Raw genomic sequence first — 25,962 nt, forward strand, 5'->3', positions numbered from 1 at the left:
GATGGTCCAGGCATTGCCCCACACTGGCCCCCGCTCTGCTGTCTGGCCAGACTTCTGTGCCCTCCGTTCCCAAAGCATATCTGTCTTCTCTTCTCTGAACCTGTGTACTTCCTAAACACCTTTTAACGTTAGATCAAAATCCATCTGCTCTATCTTCCTGGCCTCAGCAGGGGAAGTCAGTGTTCTAGCCCTCAACTCTTCCATCTCTTGAATTTGAAATCTGGCAAATAGCATCAGGGGTAATTATTTATTATTGCCAGAGATGACTATAAATTCCTATGGGGCAGAGATGGTCACAAGTATTTTTTTTAGCTCCCTGCAGAGCCTGACCACTGTCTGGTTCTTGGTATACAGTGGATGCTTAATAAATAATTGTAACAAATAAATATTTGTTGACCAAAAAAATAAATAAATGTTTGTTGACTAATTGGTTTCATGTCCCTTAAGATGAGCTGTTCTTAATTAATTTAATAATAGGGGCCTTTTTTTTTTTCTTAATGTAGCATACAAACAACAGGAAAATCTTTTTGGAATGAGGTGGGATACAAATAAACAGTAAAAAATTATTATAAGACTTCCAAAATGTTATTGCTAACCTATGATCTTTTCCTCCATTTTTTTTTCTCAAGAAGTGAGAAATTTTTTAATTAGTGCTATTTGTGTATTAGCTCTGGATCGACCTTAGAATTCTGCTAGATGGCATCGAAGCTGTAATTCATAGACTCCAGTGGTTTAATGTTCAAAATATAGCACACTTCTAAGGATCATTTTAATATATTTAACTTACTTTTTTTTTTAAAGATTTTATTTATTTATTTGAGAGAGAGAATGAGGGGGAGACAGAGAGAGAGAGAGAGAGAGCATAAGAGGGGGAGGGTCAGAGGGAGAAGCAGACTCCCTGCCGAGCAGGAAGCCCGACGCAGGACTCGATCCCGGGACTCCAGGATCATGACCTGAGCCGAAGGCAGTCGCTTAACCAACTGAGCCACCCAGGTGCCCTATTTAACTTACTTTTATCTGAATAATATTTATTTAGTGTTTCTTGCGACACTTATTGCAAGTGATAGTAATTTAGCTAGTTAATCTGAAATGGGTTGTTGTGCTAAAGACATATAAAAGATCCTAATTAAGAACCAAGTAAATAAGTAAGTCTTTAAAGGAGATTTAAATCTCTCCACAGACTTACCCAGGATGAGAACTTTCCCTCTGTTAATGGTGATTGGCAGGTTGTACTCGTTAGTGTGGCAGGTGCCAAGGAGTCGTTGTATGCTTTGAAGAAGATCAGACAAGAATACATATTTAATTCCACCCTAGTATACTAAAAACACCCTTTTTTTGGTGACGGTTTTATTGAAATATAATTCACATACCATACAATTTACCCACTTATAAGGTATACAGTTCAATAGATTTTAGTCTATTTATAGTTGTACAACCATCCCCACAATCAATTTTAGAACATTTTTGTCACCCCACAAAGAAACCCAATACCTTTAGCTATACAATATGCAGTCTTTTGTGACTGACTTGCTTTATGTAGCATGTTTCCATGGTTCATCCGTGCAGTGGCATGAATCAGTACTTCATCCCTTTTCTATTGCCAAATAATATTCCATTATGTGGATATACCACCTTTTATCCATTCATCGCTTGATGGAATTTGGGTTGTTTCCACCTTTTTGGCTATTAATGAATAGCATGGCTAAGAATGTTTGTGTATAAGCTTTTGTGTGGACATAGTTTTTTATTTTTCTTGAGTGTGTACATAAGAGTAGATTAACTGGGTCATATGCTAAGTCTGTGTTTAATCTTTCAAGAGAACTGCCAGATTGTTTTCCAAAGTGACTATATCATTTTACATTACTAAGCACACGTTTAATGTGAGAAAATAGGCTCATGTAATATATAAGAGGGTTTCCACATTTGTAAAATAGTGCATTAGTTCACATTTCAGAGTTTCTCCCATTGGTATTATTTTTCTTAACAACTTTATTGAGGTATAATTGACATCCAGTATGATTCACCCATTTTAAATGTACAACTCAGTGATTTTAGTGGATTTGCCAAGTTGTGTGTGTATCACCATAATATGATAATTGATGCACATCACATTGTCTGGGCATTTTCATCACGGCAACAAGACCTCTCTTCCCATTCTTATTTATTTGATCTGTCGTTACTCATTTAATGTTGTGATTTGCTGGCCCGGGTGGTAGATGAGCCAAAGGGCTAAGAAAACTTCATGGCTAACAACATAAAACTGAGACTCTTCTATCAACTTAATGTTTTTTTTTTTTCAAGCCTGAGTAGGTTCACAATCTCATATTGCAATTTTGAAACCTAGAAAGTTCTGAAAATTGAGAATTTTTCATTACTCATTTGGTGGAAAAGCTTGATCTGAACTGACATGTAGATAGGTATAATAAATTTTTGTTCTATTTAATGTAAATAATCATATCTTACTATAGAAATATAAATATTTGATTATGGGGTGCTGCTCCAGCTCTCACTGAGGATTTATAATAAATATGGATAATAAGTATGCATCATTTTCTTTCAAAAATCTAAATAAACTGAACTAGCATAGCATACCTGGCCCCAACAGTTTTAGATATGGTCTCATGGATCTGCTTTTGGTTTTAGCAACCAGCACCGCAGGGCCTTTTCACTTGCTGTTCTGCTGTTCTTCTTCCTGGAAAGTTCTTCTTTCAGCTGTCCTCTAGGTTCCTGCTTGTTATTCAAGTTTCAACTTTATAGGGATTCCTTTCCTGACCACTCCAAACTTTGTACTGTTGTCTCCCCCTACTGCATTGCCTTGTTTTATAATCTTTAGGGTATTCATCCTCGCCTGATGTGATCTAACACATTTGTTCCCTTGCTTGCTACCTATGTCTCTTCCAACATAAGCCCCATGAAAGCAGGGATCCTGGCTGTTAGTTCGCTAAGATGCTGCTGACAAGGCACCGAGCAGTGCAGTGTGAGGAACACGTCTCCTGGCCTCCGCAGCCCATCCCTCCTGACACGTCTCCTGCTCCTGAACCAAGTCCATGTGGCTCACTCGTGGGGAGCGAGCTGGTCTTGACCTAACAGGGCACTGCTGAGGAGCTGTTACCTAAGGCTTCTGCCTCTCCCAGCACATCAAAAACTAAACGTTTGGTCTTCACTCTTGTGCCAAGCTCCTGTCACCAGGGAGATGGAGACAGGAAGTTCTCTGAGTGGTTTCCAGACCCAAAAGGGAGGACCACTCAGCAGTGGGAGGTAGTAGACTATCATCAACCTTCAGATTATCTTTAGTCTTCAAAGCTAGATTTTCATCCACGTTTTTGGGTCAGGAAGAAGGTTGTGACCAAAATTAGTCTGCTCTTCTCTTGTCAGATAACTAGATGACAGACGTGCTTTCTGATAATGATGCTTAAGATAAGAGAATGTGTAATTTCCTCCGTTCTAGCTCTTTGCCCCTCTATTTATACCTGGTTTTAAAGGAAAATGCTCATGAAAGTCAAGGACATCCTGGCCTCAGTTTATTTGGTTGTTAGCTGTAAGTGTCCTAACTGAAAGACCAGTTGAGACAGCTGTTCCTGGCCATGGTTCCAAGGGCCTTTGGAGGTCACTCCAGAGGGCATCCATGTTGGCATCAGTGGTTTGAGTCTCCATAAAGTTCAACCAAGTGAGAGTGTTGTGAGTTCCACTCCTAACCTTATACCTCACCTGCTGGGTCACTATGGGGTGGTCTCTTCATGCCTCTGAGACTGTTTCCAATTGGTGCAATGGGGAGGTGATAGTCCTTGCCCTCTGAGTGCTTATGGTAAAGCTTAAATGGACAAACATTTGTAAAGTTTGGCACAGAGGAGGGCCTTGATCCTGCCTATTCCCTTTAGCATCTCCCTAGGATTACTTGATTTGCTTGAAATCATTTCACCCCTTTAGAATATTAATGGGAAATTAAAAACCAGTGAAGCTTAAATATATTTTATGAATTTGCTTCAACTTTCTAGGATGGCTGACACCCAACTCCTTTTGATTCACAAAGTGGAAATTTGGTAGGGTTGAACTTACTCCTCTATTTCACAGTAAAAGAAGGGGAGTTGGCAGCAGAAAGGTGAAAATGGAGGGTGGGTGTGTTCAGTGCATTGTGCTGTATCTAAGACTCCATTCTGTTTGGTCCTGTGAGAGCATTGGAAAGTTATAAGAGTCTGAACTGCAGGGCATGTGGGGCTGGAGGAGGAGTGTGTGAGCAAAGCATGATGAATGTCAAGAGCAAGCTTGGTTTACAAATGAGGCATTGCATAAACAATAAACATCGAGGGAATTTAAGGTTTTAGTCCTAGTCTACTTTTATGTAAAATGGACTTAGTCCTTCAGGGGCTCTGTCTTTTCTTCATTAAAAAAAAAAAATCCTCAAATCTTGTATCACTACCATGTGTTTCTGTATCTGCTTATTTCTTTGCCATTTTGAAATAAAGTTATAATTAAGGGTTGACAGAGCAGAGAGTTGAAACTGAGAGGGAATAAATTATAAGAATAACTTCCCATAAAAATTCAAACTTTATATGTAATTTCAGTTCATTACCTGGGCTTTAAAAAGGGGAGAGCCAGCTTATCTCTTAAGCTAGCATCTCATCCTTAGAAATTTAAAAAATGTGAAGTTTGGTTCTGGAGGGTGAAAATGTCATTTCTTGAACACAAACGAACATTAGGAGACCTAGAAGGGGAAAATAACAGAAAATGAGCTTAATGTACACACACTTTGTTCTGAACCCAGCCCCTTGGTTTGTTCAGTTCCCCACAGACTCAAATGCTCACGCACAGAGTATCATGCCATAGGGCGGGTTCCCCGCCACCCCACATTTTGAGTTGGAGCTGTCATCTTCTTGAAAGTCTTGGGCAAAATTCAGACTATTGGCATCAGGATTTTATTTCTGCATTGCGGGAGGAGGGCCTTTCCTGAGGACATTGACGGAGGGCAGGGGGCTTGCGTAAAATATTTGGGGACTAGGATCATGGGATTAGACTTATTTTTCATTATTCATTCTTGATTTCATTTGGAATAAGCTTTACACATAAGTACATGTGGTTTACTTTAGACTAGAGGAGGAAAAGCCAGCTTGGCCCTATTTCCCAAAGTCCTTCAAAAGTCAAGGATGACCCAGGCCATTTGGATTCTTTTTCCCCCAAGGCACCCAGTATGTTAGGAAGTGAAGAAATGACAAAGCGTAGTTCAAATTGTGGTATATTTTAAATATTTACATTGCACAAATTACGGCTTTTTAACAAAGGGGACCTGTATAATATAGTTGAGCCTCTTCCCAAGAAAATAAAAGATACAGTAAAAAGAAGTTGTAATGTCCCCCTAGGCTATGTGGTCCAGGAGGGGGATGGCACAGAAACAGCCTTGCCCTCCAGGGCAGTGGTTTTTCTGTGACTGCACCTGTAATCTCCTTAGGAGATAAAGTGGAAAGTCTGAGTTTAAGGATCTTTGACTTGGGGGCCTGGCCCCAATGGCTGGTCCCTGGAAAGGATCCTAGAGCTACCCTGAGCTGGGTCTTCAGGGAGCTTCCCAGGACAGTTCTTATTACTTTTTGTTGCAATAAGCATGTTTTTGTCCTAAAGCCTTCCTTCACCCTGCAGTCCCTTCCTGCTATGGCCCAAATCTCTCCTCCCTCCCTCTTTCTTTCTTTTCTGCCCTCCCCTCCCTTCCCTTTCCTTCCTTCCTTCCTTCCTTCCTTCCTTCCTTCCTTCCTTCCTTCCTTCCTTCCTTCCTTCCTTCCTTCCTTCCTTCCTTCCTTCCTTCCTTCCTTCCTTCCTTCTTCCTTCCTAGTATTTTGATAGTATTTTGACAAGGAGTCTGGATATATTCTCCCAAACTCCTGTCCCTCCCACTTTTCTGCTCTTGCACGTTGGCCCCTGCCCCTATCTCCACTCTGAAATGATTCTTACACAGTCATCCTCTAGTTCACTCATTCAGGTTTGGTCAGAAAAGTCAAAAAACTTTTAGGTATTCAAGTAGGCAATGATTAATATAGGAAATTTAAAGTTCACCTGATAGTTGGAAGAACCAGGGGCGTGAAGTTCAGGGAAACTGCTGTCCAAGTGCTTAGATTCAGGAAGTGCCATGGTCACAGGGAGTCACCACCCCTCTGTAGACTCAGTGGCTAGTTCTCAGGGGGGCATCTGGATGACACCAGCCAAAGATAAGTGTCATGTGCCGATGCCCACACACTTGGCCATAGCTTCAGTTGGAGAATATTGGCATCTCCTGTCTTTGCCTTGCTGGTCTATCCGGGATCTAATCCAAAGACCTGCTGGTAAAGGATTCTTGAACATGTAGTTTTCAGGCTTCTGGCCCCTGCCATGGAAGGGGTAGCTTAGGTGATGCTGAGTGTCAACAGGTGCCGTCCAACGCATATCCTTAATCAGCAGATTTTCCATCATTACATTCCTTGGTATTACTGTGAACCTTTGCAGCCCCTGCCACCATCCTTTCCTCAAATGTTCCTCCTGAGCTCCAACTCCCTCTCTGATCATTCCTTGGTATCCTGGTGGTACTAGATAGTGGTTAATAGCACCAAGCTAGTTACCAGGACTCTGTCCATCTCTTCATTCTCTCTGTCCTGTTGGCCTCCAAGTCTTGCAGATTTGCTTTCTTAAATAGCTTTAACATGCCTTTTCTACAGTCTTTCTCTGTATTGCCTTGGATCACCCTCTGAGAAAATTTTTTAAATCTAGATAACTTCAATAATATTAAAACTCTCCAGCTTCCTTTTGTGCTACCTCCCTCTATGCAGTCCCACCTCTGGGTGCCCCCATATACTGAATTCCTTGTGGTTGTCTGAATGTGTCATGTTCTCTTTTGCCTTAGGGTCTTTGTACATGCAATGTCCTCATCCTGGAAGGACCTTCCTGTCATCTGGGCTAGCTCTTACCCTTTAGGTCTCAACATATATGAGAAGCCTCCTTGTACCCCTTTAAACCCAGTCCAGTTGATCCCGCAGTGGGCTTCTTCCTCTTGGAGCCTTTATCACATCGAACGTGGTTGCCTATTTCTCTGTCTCCTTCCCTAGACTGTAATGTCCTCAAAGGAAGGAGATGCATCTTATAAATTTTATATTCCCAGCCAAACACAGTGGCTGGCACATAGTAGGGTGAATAATAGATCGTCTTTAATTTGTGCAACGGCTCTGTTTTGAGCACTGGCCATGTGCTCAGTGTTGTTTTAATAACAAAGCATGTCACCATTCTGTGGGAGGTGGGTGGTGATGGTAACTCTGAGGAGGGGTCATTGGACCTGCAGCATGAATGACAAGGAATAGGGGGCAAACATCCGAGGATCTGGGAGAACATCCCTGGCTAAGAGTACAGGAAAGGTACAGACAGAGACGAGTCTGTGATGGTTTGGGGCCAGAAGGATGGCTGGAAGTCTGGGGCCAGGGCAGGAGGGGGCCTCTGAGGATGCAAGGCCAAATCATGAAGAGCCTGGGAGTCATGGTCATGAGTGATGGGAATTTATCAGAGGGTTTCAACAGAGGAGGGATGCCATCAGAATTATTCTTAAAAGGTTCTTCTGGCAGCCATGTAGAGAGTAGAGCTTGAAGCAGAAGCTGGGGTCCTGTAAGGAGGCTGGGCTGTATAGGGACAGATGGTTGTGGTTTTGACTAAGTTCTATGGGAAGATGATGACAGTGATGGTAAACATGAGGCATGCCTTGGAGGGAATTGGGCTCGCTGATGGGTTGAGATATTTGTGCGGTCAGTTCGCATTAAATTGAGCAGTTTCCCTGTGTCAATCTTTCCTTATTTCGTGTTTATCCCCGTCTAATTTATTTCAACACTGCTCCCAGATTAGTATAAAGATGGCTTAACATGCAGAAGTGATCATGTTGCTCTTCTGCCCAGTCGGACCTCTTTAGTGCCCCACCCCTGTGGTGCAAGGGACACAGGATTCCTTTGCTTAGCTCATTGCCCATGCTCACCTGAACCCTACCTGCCTGACTTTTGGCACCCTCCTCCCCTTTATCTGCCCCATTCCAGGCCACCTGCTGCTCTGACAGACACGCAGGACTCCTACCTTGGAGCCTTTGCTGCTCCCTCCCCGTCATTTCTCTTGGCCATGTGGCTGACTCACCTCACCCTTTAACCCAAGCTCATGGTCACATCATTTATGACACCTTCCCCATGGTTTCCCACACCCTGGTAGGGTTATCTGCTCCCTGCTTTGAGTTTTCATTACACTTGACACTCTCTGCCCTTTGTTTTCCCCGTGTGTAGAGTTGGGATACTATCTATGCTTTCTTTTATGGGGTAGTTGTAAGGAATAACTGGATTAATTGACTTGAACACTTAGAGTAGCTCCACACATGGGAACAGGGGGTGTGGAACCCGACAGCTGTTTGCTGTTGTCACCTGTGTGGTCCTCCTATTATAGCCCACACCACACTGTCTGATGACTTGCTTCTCCTCCCAACTGGATGACAAATATGCCAGTTGTCTTCATGGCCCAAGCCCTGGCATAATTCTCTGATATGCTTCATCATCATCATCATTATTGCCCTTGGCATCATCATCGGCAATGATAAGAGCTAACACGAATGGACATTTACTGTGTGCCAGGACTTTTGCCCAGAGTGCTCTCATGAAGTTGCTGGAGCCAGGATTCAAAGTCAGACGTCTGACTTCAGATCCTGCTCTCTGGACCAAAATATGTTGCCTCCTGACCCCCAGCTGAAGTTGCCTGGTAAACACTTGGATGGATGGAGAGAAGGAAAGAATAAAAAGAGAATTAAAATAGCGTTTTCATGCATCAAATGTATGTAAAAATCCATCTTGAGTAGTAAAGTCTGAATGGACTTGGAAATTGTTCTGTGTTTTTTCACTTTGAAGGAGAAAGAGAATTTTCCTCCTCTGGCCGTGGTTGGGGTCCAGGGGCTGGGAGCTGCCTGCCACACTGGCTGGCCTAGTCCATGTCTCAGGTGCCATCTGTCAAAAGAGGTTGCTTTGGCAAACAGCTTAATTTCTGTGTTTGTGCCATTCTGAGGACATCAGTCAAACCTTTCAATAAAGGCCCTGGCTTCATTCCATTTTCAGCCTCACTGATCACGGATTTTGCTGTTGAAGCTGGAAAAGACTGGTGGATTCTGAAAACCACTCCTTAAGGAGCAGGTGCACAGCCTTGTGTTTGTGAACACGAGGTTTGGAGTCCTTTCCTTGGCAGTAGAATTAACGTTCACATAACCTCCATGTAACGGTGAACTTGAGGAGTTGTTCCGAGTTCCCCCACGTGAGCTCCAACCGTGGGAGGCATAGACTCTGTGAGCTGTCCCTGTTAAAATCAAGCCATGTTATGCCTGAACATCTTGTCTCTTCCCCTGCCCCGTCATAATAATTTCTTGCACTTGTGCAGAATCCTTTAGGAAATGTTTTGTGTCTACATTCTCATCAAATTCACACCCTGAAGTAGAGAGCAAAGATGGTATTATTTTGGTGCCTTAGATAAGAAAACTGAGGCTCAGAGAAGTTAAGATTTTCTCAGATCAAGTAACCAGTGAGTAGGATGATCTGGATTCAAACCCTTGTCCTTGGGCTCTGAGACCTGTTCTCATTCTACTGGACCAAAATCTTCCTGCAGGTCAGGACTAAGTCATTTATTGCTTAGTGTCCGACTCAGTTCTTGGTGCCATTCTGATTACTTAATGGGTTATTATCAAATACTTACTAAACTAAGTTGAACAGAAGTGAACTACAACTCGGAATAGAAACTCTGTAGGACAGATTTTCTTACTGGCCCCAACACCTTATTAACTTGGCTGCACCTTATCTTATGGTAGATGTTCCTGTCTTCCTTAGCTAGCTGGATGGTACCTTCAATGCTCTACCATTGTGGGTTCCAGTCCACACCTCTCAGTAAGTCCTGGAAAAGATGTAATTAAGGGCTGGAACAGAATTTTATTCACCACTGTCAGAGCCTTCAGTGATAGGTGATTTCCTTACTTAGTGGAAAACAAATGTCTATCCTCAAACCGACATAGTCCCATTCATCCCGGACTGTCCCCACAGGAATTTAATGACAGTTCCAGTTCCATTGCCCACAAAGGAAATAGCCCAGTTACCCCCCAACTGAAGAGTCCTGAGGGGACTTTTCAAGGTTTATGGTTAAGTACACTTGATTTTGGTAATCAAGGAAGCCATTCCCAAAAAGGCAACGTAAGTGGTAGTCCATGCCACAAACTGCTCGATCATTTGGAAAAATTACTCGTCTTCTCTTCCTAACTCCTCCCAGCTACTGTGGCCCTTGGGCAGCCCCTGGAGCAAAGTTTGGCTGTTTCTATCTGCAGTAGCTTGGCACACGTTGCACTTGGGCAAATGCAGCTTTAGCTGTAGAATGACGTGGCTTTGGTTTGGAAATTGGCCATTCATGTTGATAACAGACATTGATTTAATCAGCCTCAAACTGATAACAGATATCTCTTGTGGAAACAAAGATAGTTTGTTATTGATTGTGATCCTGTCTTCTGATGTAAGCTCTAGGCTTATTTTGTCTTGTAAAAGTCTGGTGTGGGCTTATGTAATCTGAAGGAGCAGGGAAGTGGGGGAGCTGAGGAAGGGAAGAGAGCCCCAGGTACATGTTGAATGTGTTTGCTCTTTTGTTCCGTTACCTGCTTTCTCTGGAAACTTTATAGATTAGCTTTTATAATCCACTTTGAAATGTTTGCCCGTTTTGAAAGCAGAGCAATCTTTGCAGCTTTCAGGCAGAAGGTCATTTTATACAGAATGTTCATTCGTGTGCAACAAAGCTTATTTCTTCTACAGGAACAAAGAAATAATGAAGGCTCCTTAAAAGCTGTTTTTCTCTAAAACGATCATCTTGATAGTTGGTGATTTATTTATATGTGTCATTTCTATTGGAATTGAAAAGTGAAAACATTACATCAATAAGGATTACTGAATATTAGGAAGCTCTTAGATATGACTCTGTGGATTTCAGCATTCCATGGTGGGACGGAAAAGAGTTCTTGTTTAATTGTGTCCATCTTTCCAGGTTATTGGCTTTTGCGCTGGCTTATTGCCGCTGGTCTTTGGTTGATGTGGCCTTCTGTGTAGGTCTCTGAGATCTAGTTGTTTCTAGAACATTTTCTTGCCTCCAGAAGTTCCTTTGCTCCTGTGGGCTGGAACACTGCTCAGCACCTTTCCTTGTTCTGGAAGAGCCTCCTGTTCTCCTTTAGAGCACAACTGTGATGTCACTTCCTTCTGGGAAGCTTCCTCGCCTACTGGCAGCGTTCTTTGTCACTTGCCCCTTTATGATGAAATCACTGTTTTCCTTGTGTGTGGCCCTCACCCTTCTGTAAAGCACCTCCTGTTGGTTCAGGGCTCCCTTTTTGGTACAAGCCCCACACTTTGGGAAATAGTGATCAGACTATTCCAGCTACAAAAGCAGCAAAAATGAATCTACGCTGTTACAGGGTAGTAAAAACTCCATCTTGAGAACAGAAGGGAAGGGATTTCCATGCAGAAGGAATGAAAATGTAAATTTGAACATCCTCCTCTTCTCCCCCTCCCCCAACTTAATGGTTCTTAAACTGTTGGTTTCTGACCCTTTATACAAGAAAGCAGTGTTTGAAATTAGCCCTGGGAACAAATCAATCTCATTTTATCGAGATTCCCAGAGACATCTTTTCATGCGCTGACAGCAGTTTGAATGAGGATAGAGATTTTTCATTTTATTTCTAGGATCAATTGAGTTTGAAATCTGTGATGTGGAGAGGACCAGGGTCTCCTCTGTCTTCAGTGCTGTAGACGGTCAACATGTTGGGTTCAAGCCCTGCCACATAATATGGTGCTAGGGTAGCATTAACCCCAGGCAGACACTGATGGGCAGAAGGTGTAACTCTTCCTCCATCGAACTGTAGCCCTTAAAGCAAAAGCTGCTCAATCTAGTGTAAGGAAAAGTGAACCATGCCACACTAGGTATGGTTGTAACTGCAATTATCATTCTTTTTTTTTTTTAATTTTTTTATTGTTATGTTAATCACCATATATTACATCATTAGTTTTTGGTGCAGTGTTCCATGATTCATTGTTTGTTCATAACACCCAGTGCTCCATGCAGAACGTGCCCTCCTCAATACCCATCACCAGGCTAACCCATCCCCCTACCCCCCTCCCCTCTAGAACTGCAATTATCATTCTTGATCGACCTATTTGGTTGTTCTTCTACACTGAGTTTAGTGCTTGTTGGATTTGAAGGAAGACTCACATGATCTCTAACTCTGATATTCTTGACAATTCAATCATTAGCTCCAAGTGAACCATTGGTGCAGCCCAAAGCCATTTTAATGGTTATAGATTTTCCTTAGAATCGCCTCAGTTGAGCTTAACCCCCCCTTTTTTTTTTAAAGATTTTTTATTTATTTGAGAGAGAGACTGAGAGAGAGCATGAGAGGAGAGAGGGTCAGAGGGAGAAGCAGACTCCCTGCTGAGCAGGGAGCCTGATGTGGGACTCGATCTTGGGACTCTGGGATCATGACCTGAGCTGAAGGCAGTTGCTTAACCAACTGAGCCACCCAGGCGCCCTGAGCTTAACCCTTTTTTTGAGAAAGAATTATGTATTCATTCCAGAAAAAAAAAATGGCAGTAAAAATGCTGGTCTGATTATTAAATGTGTTGTTGCAAAACGTTAAATGAAAACCACGAAATGTATTAAGTGCTTTGAAATCTTTGTTAAATTCCAATATCCCATTATAACAGCATTTACAAGCCAAAGCTTTTTAGTTTTAACATGAGAAATAAAAATAACGTTTTTCTTTGCTACTCCATATGGTTTTTATATTTCTGTTTTGCTTTAAGGATTTTCTTCTGTAATTGCTCCCACCCCCGCCTTTCTCCTTTCTTATTAAAAAAAACTTTTTTCATTTGTACATAATTTGTTCATTCCGATAGAATCAGTAGGAGTCTAGTAGTAGGTTACTTTGTTGTATATCATATTTTCTGTTACCCTTCCCCTCCCCCCCATTCTTTCTTTCTTTTCTCCCGTTAAGCCAAGATAATCAGGAATAGAAAAGATAATAATAATAAAATCAAATACAAGTAGAACAAACAAAATCGTTTTCTTTTTCTGATCCAATTTATATTGTGACTTGGTGTCCTGTCTTCCCTCCTCCTGAACCATGATGGAAAGCTTGACCTCTAGGATGTCTTTAGCTATAGTCTTGATTTAAGTGTTTTGGGGGAGGAGACAGGAGACGGCATCCTGTAGCATCGTACTGATTATACGTGGGGTCACTGTAACAAGAAATAAGATGCGATTTTAAACGAAATGCTTTAATCTCCCACTATCCCCCTTGGCAGGTTTGCCATCACCGTGGCTATAAATAGTGTCCATGGTCCATGGCTTCTAGCATTTCTTATTTATAAAGATAGCTTTTGTTTGTATTTATTTCACTAAAAGGGAAGAGTTATTTAGAAATATAAAAAGTCGCTGAAACATACATCAACTCATGAATTGCCACTTTCCGGCTCGTAGATGCTTTGTTCCAAGGCCAGGATGTATATTCCAGTACACTGTTATCATTTTTGTTGAGTGACGGATTGCTTTGGCATCAGAGTGGGGAGGATCCATGGACGGCACTGCCGTTTCCTTGCCTCAGAGCTCAGTTTTGAATGCTAGTCTTCAAAGCCATTTTTATTTCCAGTGTTCAGTTTTAATTAAAAACCACATTCACAATTCTATAATCCCATCTGCAGATCCAAAAGGGGAATTCATACGAGAGAAAATTAACTTATTATTATGAAAACCACACTGCTTTTCCAATAGGTATAATAGAGTAACAGTTTCCCTCAGGCTCAGTGGTTCCTTATATAATAACTAAAATATTAGCAAATTTTAATTGATTTTCCTTACCTGCAAGTGGTACTCAAACTTATTTTTAAAACATACTTAATTTGATTTAGATGATAAGGGTATTTGCTCAGGAAAGAGACATGAGAGGCTGCTCTTTTCTACTGGCAAGTGTCAGAGATGGAAGTTGAGTGGTCTTGACTTTTAAATGGTGATTCAATTTATTTTTGTTTTATTAACAGTAGGAACTTCTGTCTTCAGGACTCCATTTTAGGTAAATTTATGGCACACGATATCCTTCTTAAGTAACATTTCTTTTAACTCATGTATCTTTATAAGAGTATTTCAGAAGAAAGATCAACTATCCTTTGTTCTTTACAAAAGGTGCACAGTTCTTGTGATGTTTGTCATTACCATTGTGCACAAGAGATGTGCTTATTCTCGGGGATTTCCCCCTGAATTTTCCCATAAGATGTAGGCCTATCTTCCAGTAGCATCAGAGGGCAGATTGGGATAGCCCCGAGGTCCACTGCATCAAGTGTGAATCCTTTCAAAGAGCCCTGTTCCAAAGTACTCACTTGCTTCACATGAGATAACTATTATGTGTCACGGCCAGTGGACCATATTTTTTTGAATCTTATTCTTAAGGCTTTGTAGTGAGCTTGATGGAAAAATATCTTCATGGAAACAAGAAATATATGAATTAAATTAAGTTAAAAAAAGCATGTGGCAAATTTAACTTGAGAATGAACATAAAAGCTGGCTAGCTGGCTAGCAGGGTACTCACTGCTCCACACAGAGAACAGGGCTCTGGCTGATCTTAGTAGTTAGTACAAAGGTATTGAATTGTTTCCAATATATTACCTTCTTGTGCCCCATTGTTACAGGATTTGTGTCCCATTGGTGCCCGGGTTCTTGGTCACACCGCTTTGAAGAATGAAGAGGTAGACCAGACGAAGAGTGGTGGGCAGCAAAGCAAAGTTTATTGAGCAAGAGTACAAAGCTCCTAGAGAGGGAGGGGGACCTGAGTGGTTTGCCCTCAGCGTTTCTAAGTTTAGGGGTTTTTATGAACTCTTTTGCAGAACTTTCCTAAGCTATCAGGGTGTGCTGAGTTCAGTCAATCAGGGCTTTGGTCACATATCTGTCTACCTATTAGGTTAAAGTCCACGTGCTGATGGTCTTTTTTTGCTGACATCTGGGGGCTTAGGTCTCAACTGCGTCTTGCCCGTGATATTGACAAATGCTTTTGTAGTTAATTTTCTTATTGTAGGTGGTTTTGCAGAAGTCATTTCTGCAAAAGCTGCAAAGCAGAATGTCTGTGCAGTCCTGTCTAAGCTGCAAAACAAGATGTCAGTGCTGTTTTATTTTAGCTGTCCTGACTCCATATTTTCTTGTTTGGGAACCTGGCCCTGACTACCTCACTGTCCAACTAACTCCTAACACCATGACATGTATTACAGTGGTTGAAATACATTTCATGTCATGTTATATATGAATGTCATATGGTATGTATGATATGCATATACAAATATACACACAAAGGCAAATGAAATGTATTTTTCTAGATACATGAAATACATTTCGTGCTGTGTTATTTTGTGATAATTTCAACTACCTATTATTTCCATCTTGTTCTCTTATTTGTTGGTGTTATACTGCTTTATTGTTTTCCTCATTTCCAGTTGTTCACTTCTTTTAATATTATTTTTGTCATCATGAAGTTTTATTTTGTTCTTATCTTTTGATCATTTGTACATGTCATCCACATTTCTTCTCTGGGTTCTCAGAGTACTTAGACACTATGAAACAACAACTTCTGTGTGTTTAGGTAAATACATAATAAAAATGCATGACTTTTTTTTGATAATGTAATTTTATGAAACTGCTTTCATAAGACTATGGATAGTTTGAATTTAGTTGGCTAAGAAGAGTAACAAGAGTTGCGTATTTATGGGTCCTGCTTATTGATTTAATTTCAGTGATTTTCTTATTGGGATGCAGATTGTCGAAATGGCATTGAGGTACCATAAATTCAAATAGCTGTCACCTGATAATTACATACTAGAACTGGATGCGGAAAGAATTGCTTTGAATGATTGAGGGAATTAAAATAAGTAGCATTTCTCAAACCAAAGGGGAAGAAAGTTAGCCCACTTAGTGTTGGGCTCAATTTAATAAATCTTGACCCAAGAGCCCTCTATACCTAAGGGATACACTCGTCTAGGTTGGTTTTGGCATCCACATTGGGCCTCAAGGGCCAGTGTCTTTGAATTGTTACAAATTGCTATGAAAATGGATGCAGAACTTGTGTGCATGTATACACACATAAGAGTAACTATTTGCTAGAAAAACCACGATGGAATGATGGAGGCAAAAACCAGATTTGGACACTGGTATTGCTCTCTTCAGTTTCATGGGAGCAAAGCCTCCAGGTCACAATGCACATGCCATGATGTAATCTGTCATCTTGGGGCCATGGAGAAACACCAGTCTTTTCGCATTGTTGGAACGGGGTCCGGGCCAGAGTTTGGATCCTTCATGTCGCCTTCTCTCTTTTCAGCGTCTTGTGGAGGCTGCAGAAGAAGCACATCTGAAACATGAATTTGACGCAGACCTGCAGGTAACCTATTCTAGTCAGAGTTAAGTTTTTTGTGTGTTGGCTGCCAAACGAGAAGCACTAAGTGTGCCAGAGACACCTGCTTTCAGTGGATGGGAGAGAAGGGCTCTCAGGAGGATGGTACAGAGTTGGAATAAATGTGCCTATTTCTTCACGGGGCAGGATGGCGATCCCCAACCATTTTCCACCACAACAGTTATAGTGAGCGACGACACACACTCATGCACATGCACAGAACAGATTTTGATGAACTCCTCCCCAGTTCTGGAGGACGTTACCTCAGTCAACTAACAATAATCACCAGAACTCCTAATGGCATGTTGTGTAGATATGTGTAAGCAGATATGTGTAAATACCACTTCCCTGGCTGGATTTTAGATGACTGAAAACAAACTTGTGATGGATATAGTCTTGCATTGACTGTTAATTGTGTCTAAAAATTAAATCCCTCACTGACATGGGATTTGAACATCTGTTTAATAAACTTCTGGCAGTATATCTTATATCCAACTATGGAATACCTGTGTTTGGCCAAGAAGGATTTTGATGTTGCCATGTAGATAGAAAACATATTAAAAGGTAACAAGTGAATTGAATAATACCTGGAGATTCCTTTGGGTCCCTCTTCCTCTCAAAGGAAATTTTATCTTTATTGTCATTTGGAGCTCTGTGGTGTTTCCTCACTGCTCTGTAAACAGAAGGAGTGAATCTTAATCCTTAAGTCTGTGCTTTGCTAGAATGTATCTCTTCTATTGGCATGTGGTCACAATTAGGAAGTAGTGTTTATTTTGCTGTATTTCATTTATTGGAAACAATAAAGGCAGACATGAATATGCAAGCACAAAAAAAGGTGGTGATATGAAAATAGGCTTTGGTGTCTTCGTTCCATGGATGAACTTCTCATCCCTCCCCATCTATATTTTTTTCCTTATGGGTAAAAGAACGCACACTCAAATGGGGTAATTGAAGAAAGTTTAATAAAAGGAGTATTTACAAAGGTATGGTTAGAGAAACCAACAAGTGATGGTGTTACCCCAGGGCAAGCCACACTTCTGGCCTGAGGAGCGAGAGGAAGGAGTGGTTTCTAGAACCCAGGCAGAGTAGCTATATGGAAAGGGTATTTGATAGAGATGTGCAGCCAATCATGGTGAGCTAGAAGGATGGAATTTAGGGGGATAATATCCTGATAACAGCGTCTAGCCTTCTGATATCTTGCTGGGATCCACCATTGGCTGAAGCCAATTACTGGTGTGGTTGATGTAGTTCAGTCTTCTGAAATTGAGCTAGGTGCAAAAGGATGAATAATGGGTCTGGAGAGGAAAGAGGAACTGTCAAACCCACCATTTGGTGGTCATTTTCAGAAATGACGCCAACATCTGAAGCAAATAGAGCCAGGACTGTAGCCAAGCACGAGAGGTTCCGGGGGCAGGGGTGGATAAGTGCCAGGGACTATTGGTAACATCAGGAGTGGGGGGTAGGCCAGCCCAGCTCTTTGAGCAAAGCTGCAAGAGAAGGAGCAGAGGAGTTACCTGAATATAGCAAGAAGCACCTTGCTTCCTCCAGCCACACCTACATGGTGGCCGTAGGAAGGTCCGGGGGCCGTTTACTGGTCACGTTTATCTTTAGTGTGCCTCCTCTTCAGAGTGTTTGGAATCCCTAGAGTGGGCCAGAGGGATTGAATGGAAGCATCAGGAAGCAACTTTGTAACTGTGAGGGTTGTAGGGACCTCTTGAATGTGTTGCCAAGAGAAACCATCTCCTTCTCCTGGGGAATATTCTGGTTGTAGATTACCAAAACTCAATTCAAATCAACTCAAATGAGATTATAATGCTGAATAAAATAAGAATCCATGGGTCCACTCGAATAAGATACAAATAAATAGACATAGATGATAGATAAATACATATATAAATAAGAAGGGAAAGCTCAGGTGGCTCAGTTGGTTAAGTGTCTGACTCTTGATCTCAGCTCAGGTCTTGATCTCAGGGTTGTGAGTTCAAGCCCTGCACTGGGCTCCAAGCTGGGCATGGAGCCTACTTAAAAAAAAAAAAAATGACAAAGGAAAGGGAAAGCTCTTACAGTAGGATGCCAACTAATAAATATAGGAGAGATGGTGGATATAGAAGGTTATGGTAATAATTCAGGCAAGACTCTTAAATGGATACTAAAACTAGTAGGAAAGAGTTTGATGAAGAACAGGACATTGATTGTTTCAAAGTATCTGCCCACAAATTTCTTATTAATTACAAAGCGGAATATGGCAACTTTACCATGGAAAAACCTGGCAGATACCACCTTAAACAGGTAATCAAAGTTAGTATCACTGGTGATGAGACAAAGTGATGTCAAGTGCCTCCAGATGTGTGTTGGGCTTTAGGACAGCATCCCTATGTAGAATTCTTGCCCGGAATGTGTAACCTGAATCTAATCATAATAAAACATCAGACAAATCTGGATTGAGAAATATTCTACAAAGTAACTGGATGGATTCCTCTTCAAACCTTCCAAGGTCAAGAAAGACAAAGAAACACCGAGGACCTGCTCTAGACTAAAGGATACAAAGGACCCATGATGATGAAATGCAATGGATCCAGAACCAGAAGCAAAGATTTGAAAATGGACTCTGCATTAGATAATAATGATGTATCAATGTTGAATTTCCTGGTTTCCTTGTATTGTACTTATGGAAGAGAATGTCTTTGTTCTTGGATTTTTCTGTACCAAACATTTGCATCCACTTGTCCAACAGGAAGAAGTCAGTTTATAGGAGAGTGAAAAAGATGATTGGAAAATCTGGTGGTGGTTATAGCTTATATAGTCAATTTTATTCTGAGATCAGTTGTCTACAAAACATGAGTGGGCGAGGGAGGGAATGATTTAATGACTTGAGGGCATTATTTATCCTTCAGCAGAGGACAAATGTTCTGTGGTTTAGTCAACTAACCTAGAGCCACTTCTTTTTTGTCCCTTGGAAGCTAGTGCTACCTTCAAGAATGCTCTGATTTCCTATTATTGAAGCTTTACAGTGGAATTCTGGTGTAGCACAGCTGATTCCCTTGTCAAATGTGGTGCTGTAGACATAAATGCACCATTAGCATCTCCCTCCAAAAGAGAGAGACAGAGACAGAGACAGAGACTGAGAAAATGAGTCTTTAGATTGTTAGAGTTTTTGTTTTCTTAGGAACAAAGAAGGGGAGCCCAGTTTTTCTTCCTCCAATGATCTGTTTTATATAAATGCAAGAGAAATATCAGGGGCTGTAGTTGTGGTCTGAACCAGAGTAGAGGTTGAAATAATCTGTCAATATTACAGAGTGTCATTTATTACCTGGACCTCAGACCTTGGTGAAATCTTCTCTGGGTCAAAGTAAACCATGTGTGCTTTTGTGAGAACCTGTAAAAGAGAAGCCTTTGAGAAAATAGATGTGCATGGAAGAATGCATGTCTCCTTCGATGAAGGTTTTGAAGCTGCGAAGCTTCAATGCTATTAAGTGCAAGTCTTAACAGCTTGGATGTCAGCCCCATTGCTATCACTGGGATAGCAGGTCTGTGCATGGGCTCTGGGTTTATTGCTACAACAGTCCATTAGAGCTGATCAATTGTTAATCTGGGTTCCATTGACCTCTTGGCAACCCCTGCTGGTGGATTGTTTTTATCAAAAAAATTTCAGACTACCATCTGCTCATAGTGAAATAATGCTGAGGACATCCCCGTGCTATTAGTTCAGAGGGAGCTGGGAGTCTGTTTTCCTACAGAAAAAAACAAAACAAAAAAACAAAAAACAGTGCTTTTGTAAAATTTCTTAAACTCTGTAGCTTCGAGTCTTAGACCCTTGTCCCCAAAATAGAAAAGAAATGGTGGATCAGCCTCTTCTTTCCATTTAGTTTGGAGTTTTTGCATCAGTGCTTTGAAAGTGAAGAATTTGTTTCTCATTGGTGGAATCAAGAGTTATCAGAAGAAAGCCATTCCTCCTTTTATTGTCAGGATTTTATTTCTCATTTAAATTTTGTCTTACATTCTCTTTAGAGGTTGATGTTTTTCTCATGGGCTTATGGCCTTGACGTCAGCAGTCCCCTTTGTAAGGTCCCCTAACACGGTATTAGCTTATTCTTAACAAAAACTCTGTTGGGGCAACAGGCAAAACCCAGCCTTGGAAGGGTGTGTGAACATGTGTGCTTGTGGGAACAACCCACAATGCAGCGTCTTCCATGGAAACCAGAACTGCCTGGTCATCTTTATTGGCTGGAAAACTCTATTGTTGACACAGGGATCAGCTCAGCCCTCTCTCTGGCTTGTCCCTCTCCATGGGGGGCCTGTAGGTTCTAGATGGGTCTTCTCTTGGTTTGTTCTTTACTCTCTGATATCTCTCCATTTGGTCGATTTATGGTTATAATTGATATGAACACAGGCCTTGTTAAAATGGCATCTTTGCTTTTTTATTTTGTGCTTTGAATTAATACAGGTTTTTTTTATGTAAAACTCATATGAGATTGATAATTATAATGAAAACAGTTGGAAAAAAAACCCTGTGTCTTAATTATAACGTGATTATTTTAGGGTTGCACCCTCATTCAACCCAACGTGAGGTGAGGATGGAGTGGTAGGAGCAGACCCTAGCCCCGATTATCCTATTCATTGATGAATTTCCAGAAAACTAAGTCTACACATGTAGCATAACTTAGAGAGAATGCTTCCCCCACCTTGTACTTACTCTTTCTTTTTGGGTTTTTCCATTGGCAGTGAAGAAGATGAAAAAAAGTCCTTTTGACAGTTTACTAAAAACCTGCTTATCTTTGAACCGCAAACATATTTTCTTTGAAAGCTGTCTCCAATAAGTGCCAATTGCACAGAGCTGGTGCACAGCAGAAAAAAAAAAAAGTGGTTTTGAATTGTATATCCTGCAGAAGCCTTTTCCATTGCAAAGTTTTCTATAATAATTTTTCTTTGTATTTTTTAAGTACTAGGAAAATAAAAAGCCTGGTGACACGCAGAAGGATAACAAAAGTGTGAGTGGGAAGGAACGGGGGAATGGAGTGTCTTGAACGTCCCCTCTGGGTCATCCCCAAGCCACAGACACCTCCCTTGCAAATGCAGTGGTCTCATTGCAATGTTGAGGTGAGGGGTTTGGAGTGGGAAGGATGCAGAGACCGTGATGGGAAATCTCCAAGTGGGACAGCCTGGTGATACACCATCCTCCTGTGAGCAGCTTCCCACTGCGGCCTCCTGGCCAGACCTGTTAGAGTGGGAAGGTCCTTGCTGAGGGAGACCCAGGTAAAGAGAGGGGGTGGCTCAGGAGCTCCAGGGTCCTCCACGGTGGGATGCCTATATCACCATTCATGGGGAGAAGAAAGCCTTTCCTGGGAAGGATTAGAAAGGGCAGTGGAACAGCAAGCAGCAGAGCAGGGCTGTCCTGTTCCCTGACAGTTTTTCCCTGCCGGCCAGTGAGGCTTTGCCCTCGGGAAACCCGCACGTTGTGGGCGTGAGCAAAGGATGGGTTTAGTAGAGGTTCTTTCTGAGCAGAGGAAATCACGATCCTCACGGACTTTTTCATACAGTCCTGTCAAGCCCCAGTCCCTCCTTGTCCTCTTTGCCTGAATGAGGTGTTGAGCTCGTTGCAGAGGGAGGAGGTGGGCACAGAAGACCCTGTCCCCAGAATGAGAAATGGTGCTTTTAATAGAGGTAGCAAATTGACTTTTTGTGCATAAATGAGAAACATAGGGGTCACATCTACAGGAAAATAAATGAAAAGAGAAGGAAATTTTCACTTTCTATTAAAATAAGCTCCCCCTTCTAATCTAACTTCTGAGAACGTGCCTATTTTTTTTTTTTTCTTTTTATCAGGGTGGTGGGGGAGGGGGTCACAGTCTTCTGCATTTTAAGATGTTACATTTGGATGTTTCTTAGTTAGGTGTCACATGTCATTTATGCACAATACTGATGTGTAAATTGTTTCTCCAGAACCTCTAAGGGTGCACATTTGAAAATTAAAGTCATTTCTCAGTTGTCACACACACACACTCTCTGTGTACACACACTATCGTTGTTGTTCATTTGGCTAGAATGTTGTAACTTTTCATAAGGTCAGTGCATGACTGGGCTTTGTGTTAATGAGTTGTCTGGTGGTCACATGTGAGGCACAGGACCCTGACTGTTGGTCATGTGAAAGTGTAAGAAGGAGTGGCAGGCGGAGCCTCAGCTTGACCCAACACAGAGAGCCTTGGTCTAGAGGTCTGAAATGTAGGTTCCAGTAGATCTTGTCCACCTGGACCGTTTACGTGCTCCGAGATCAGCTACTGTGGTCTCTTTGCTCCTCCATGAAATGACATACTTGTGGCATCTAGATGATTTCTAAGATTTCATCCATCTCTCATGTGCTGCAGTCATTCCACAAGTAGTTGTCCATAACCTCCTCTGTGTCCGGCGCTGTGCTGTAGATATGGCCATAAGCTCAGCTGATGCTGTCCTTGTTCTCACAAAGCACACTATCTAACAGCGGTGATGGGTATTAAAGCCACGATGACATAAATAATTATTACATTTTAATCATGATAAACAACATAAAGGAGGAGGACAGGGCATTATCACAAAGCACATCTAGCAGACCTCATGTAATCTGGGAGTTCAAGGGACCTTGGAGCAAAGCCCCCAATAGTGAGTCTTGATTGAGTGGAGATTCTAGAGTTCACCTCCCCCACAGCTAGAAGAAATGTCCCCAGACACAGAGAACCCATAATATCTTTATTTTCCATAAGTGCAAAACTTTTATCTGCTTTCCAGATAATAATTTTTCTCACCTCTGAACTCTAATGGTACTTTATTTTTGCCTCTTTTCTGATGCTCACCATTTCTTATCCTGTTAATTTTATTCACATATATCTATTTATTGCTTAATTTAACATTTATCCAGGACTCAGTACATATTAGACCCTGTTCTAGATTATGGGACTTCTACAAACTGAGATGTGACCTCTACCCCCTAGGAAAGTTCTAATCTACCTTTTTAAATATATTTTTTTTAGTTGTTGCTTTAAGGACTACAGTGGGCATCCTTAAGTGTACAGTGTATCTAGACTTAATTTAGTGTATGAAGTAGCACTTTGCGTGGAATGAAAATTTTTCAACAGTATGAATCTACCTACCACCATCCTTTGTGGTATTACCATATATTGTACTTCCGTATGTGTTATAAATATCATCAGAAGTGTTATTTTTATTTGGCTTCATATTTGGTTTAATTAGCTGTTTTCTAAAAAATTAAATAAGAAAAAAGATGGCAATATATTTACCCACACATTTGCCATTTCTGGCACTCTTCATTCCTTCCTATGGATTTGAGTTTCCATCTGTTACCATTTCTCTTCAGCCTGAAGAACCTCTTTTAGCATTTTTATTTATTTTGTTATTATATTTCTACATTGCAGGTCTGGGAGCCACAACTTCTCTTAGCTTTTGTTTATCTAAAAATATTGTTATTTCACCTTCATTTTTGAAGGGTAATTTTGCTGTTTATAGAATTTTTACTTGATAGTTTATTATTTTTTTAGCACTTTGAAGATATAATCCCATTCTCTGATCTTTAATGTTTCTGATGAGATGTCAGCCATCATTTTTATCTTTATTCCTCTGTATACAGTAAGTCATTTTTTGTTGCTACTTTCATGACTTTTCTCCTTATCTTTGATTTTCAGTATACTGTACAGTGTGATAAGTAAAGGATGTTTCTAGATGTGATTTTCTTTATATTTATTCTACTTGGAGTTTGCTGAGACTGTTGAATATTCTCAACATATTTGACAATTTTTTAACAATGGGGAGCCTGGGTGGCTCAGTTGGTTAAGTATTGGTCTCTGCAGTCAGTGTGGAGTCCACTTGAGGATTCTCTCTCCCTCTACCCCTCCCATGCTCACAGGCATGCTTTCTCTAAAATAAATGAATAAATCTTAAAAAAAATTTTTTTAACAATAATTTCTTCAAAATTTTATTGCCCCGTTCTTTTTACATTTCCTCCTGGAACTTAAGTCACATCTGTGTTAGATTGCTTTACCTTGCACTGTGGCTCTTTTTTGTTTGTTTGTTTCCAGTCTATGTTCTATTAATTAGTCTCCAGGTTCACTAACACGTTCTTCTGTAGTCTCTAATCTGCTGTTAAATTCATTCAGTGAATGTTTTATATATTCTACTGTTAGTTTGAGAATTTTCATTAAATCTTTTTTATAGTTTCTATTTTCTGCTGAAATTCCTTACCTGTGAACTGATTATAGCCATGTTGTTGTTTTAAGTCCTCAAACACAGCTACAAAGCTGTTTTAAATTTCTTCTCTGATAATTCCAGTGCCTGGGTCATTTCTGTGTCTGTTGACTCCTTTTTTCTTTTGAAGTGGCTTTTTTTTTTCTTATTCATGTGTCTTGTGATTTTTTATTGTATGATGGACATCGTAATTATAGCTTTGACTGATTTTTATAAATTTCCTCATTATATCTTAATATAGTTCCATCCATGTGGTAGGTGTTCTAAAAATACTAAGTTTATTGAATTTGATTAAATTGGTAGTAGGAAACACTTAAGACATGAAGAGACAGAAATGATACATCATATATAGCAGGACAGCCTCCAGTGATTTGATATTCTGCATTCTAACATCACATAAACATTGACTTCTTCCAAAAGTACCACACAAGACCATTTTCTAGCTGAAAGAAAGAGAAAAGTGCATTTTTGTTGATAACCTTAAAATGTAAACATTGTTTCTCAAAAAGTTATCATTTCTGCAGCTTAATTATATTAGTACCATCATGTGTTCTAAATCCAAATAAAGGTATTAATATTAACAAATTTAGAGACAAAAAATGCAACTTAATAGCAAGAATAACTGATTGGTTTTGTTTGACCAGTCATCTTACTTTATAGATCAGAGGGGAAAAATTGCATTATTTGCTCTGTTCAAAGTTATTTTTTATTTGCCTGTACAACATTTACATATTAGTGACCTTCTTTTTTCTTTGCTACTTTTGTGTTTAGAAACTCTGGATCTTTTATCTAATTTCATTAACAAATACAATCTAATAAAATGCCTGTGTGTTTTCCTCACGTCCTAGTTTTCTTGCTACAATATTCGTTTTTCTATCATGACCATGTACATCTCAATTTGTAGGTAATAATGGTTATAGAAGTCTGAATTATTGCTTTTGAGAGCACTTTGTTTCCTACCAAACTTATTGGTTCTTTTGTGATTCTTTTAACTTTTGGGTTTTCTCCCCTGGGCTTTCTCAAAGCTGGGAATACTTATTTAAAATAAATATTTGTTTAAAACACATTTGTTTTGAATAAGGTATTTTAAGCATGATGAAACGGTACCAGTTTAAACTTTATTGAACATTCCAATTTACAAATACTTTTAAAATTTAGTTTTATTGTTTTCATATACACAGTGGACTTGTGGTGTTTTGGACATCAGCCAGTTTGGCTAAAGGGGGCATTTTGGGACACCGCCACCTTGGTATATCTACAGTATTGTTAGGTAA

At 40.6% G+C, this 25,962-nt stretch overlaps 1 protein-coding gene across 5 annotated transcripts in view; it reads left to right on the forward strand.

Moving 5' to 3' along the window:
• The window catches only part of CACNA2D3 (calcium voltage-gated channel auxiliary subunit alpha2delta 3), an 891,383-nt gene that overhangs the window by 250,791 nt on the left and 614,630 nt on the right, over window positions 1-25,962 (forward strand). For 4 of the 5 annotated variants that reach the window (XM_035723841.1, XM_027586868.1, XM_027586871.1 and 1 more), the window contains exon 4: window positions 16,388-16,447. The exons of the other annotated variant lie outside the window; for it this stretch is intronic. In XM_035723841.1, coding sequence (XP_035579734.1) covers window positions 16,388-16,447 — 60 coding nt within the window. The remainder of the gene's footprint in view (window positions 1-16,387; window positions 16,448-25,962) is intronic. 5 annotated transcript variants of the gene reach the window in all.

This window comes from Zalophus californianus, chromosome 1 (assembly GCF_009762305.2).
Source record: "Zalophus californianus isolate mZalCal1 chromosome 1, mZalCal1.pri.v2, whole genome shotgun sequence".
Taxonomy (NCBI): domain Eukaryota; kingdom Metazoa; phylum Chordata; class Mammalia; order Carnivora; family Otariidae; genus Zalophus; species Zalophus californianus.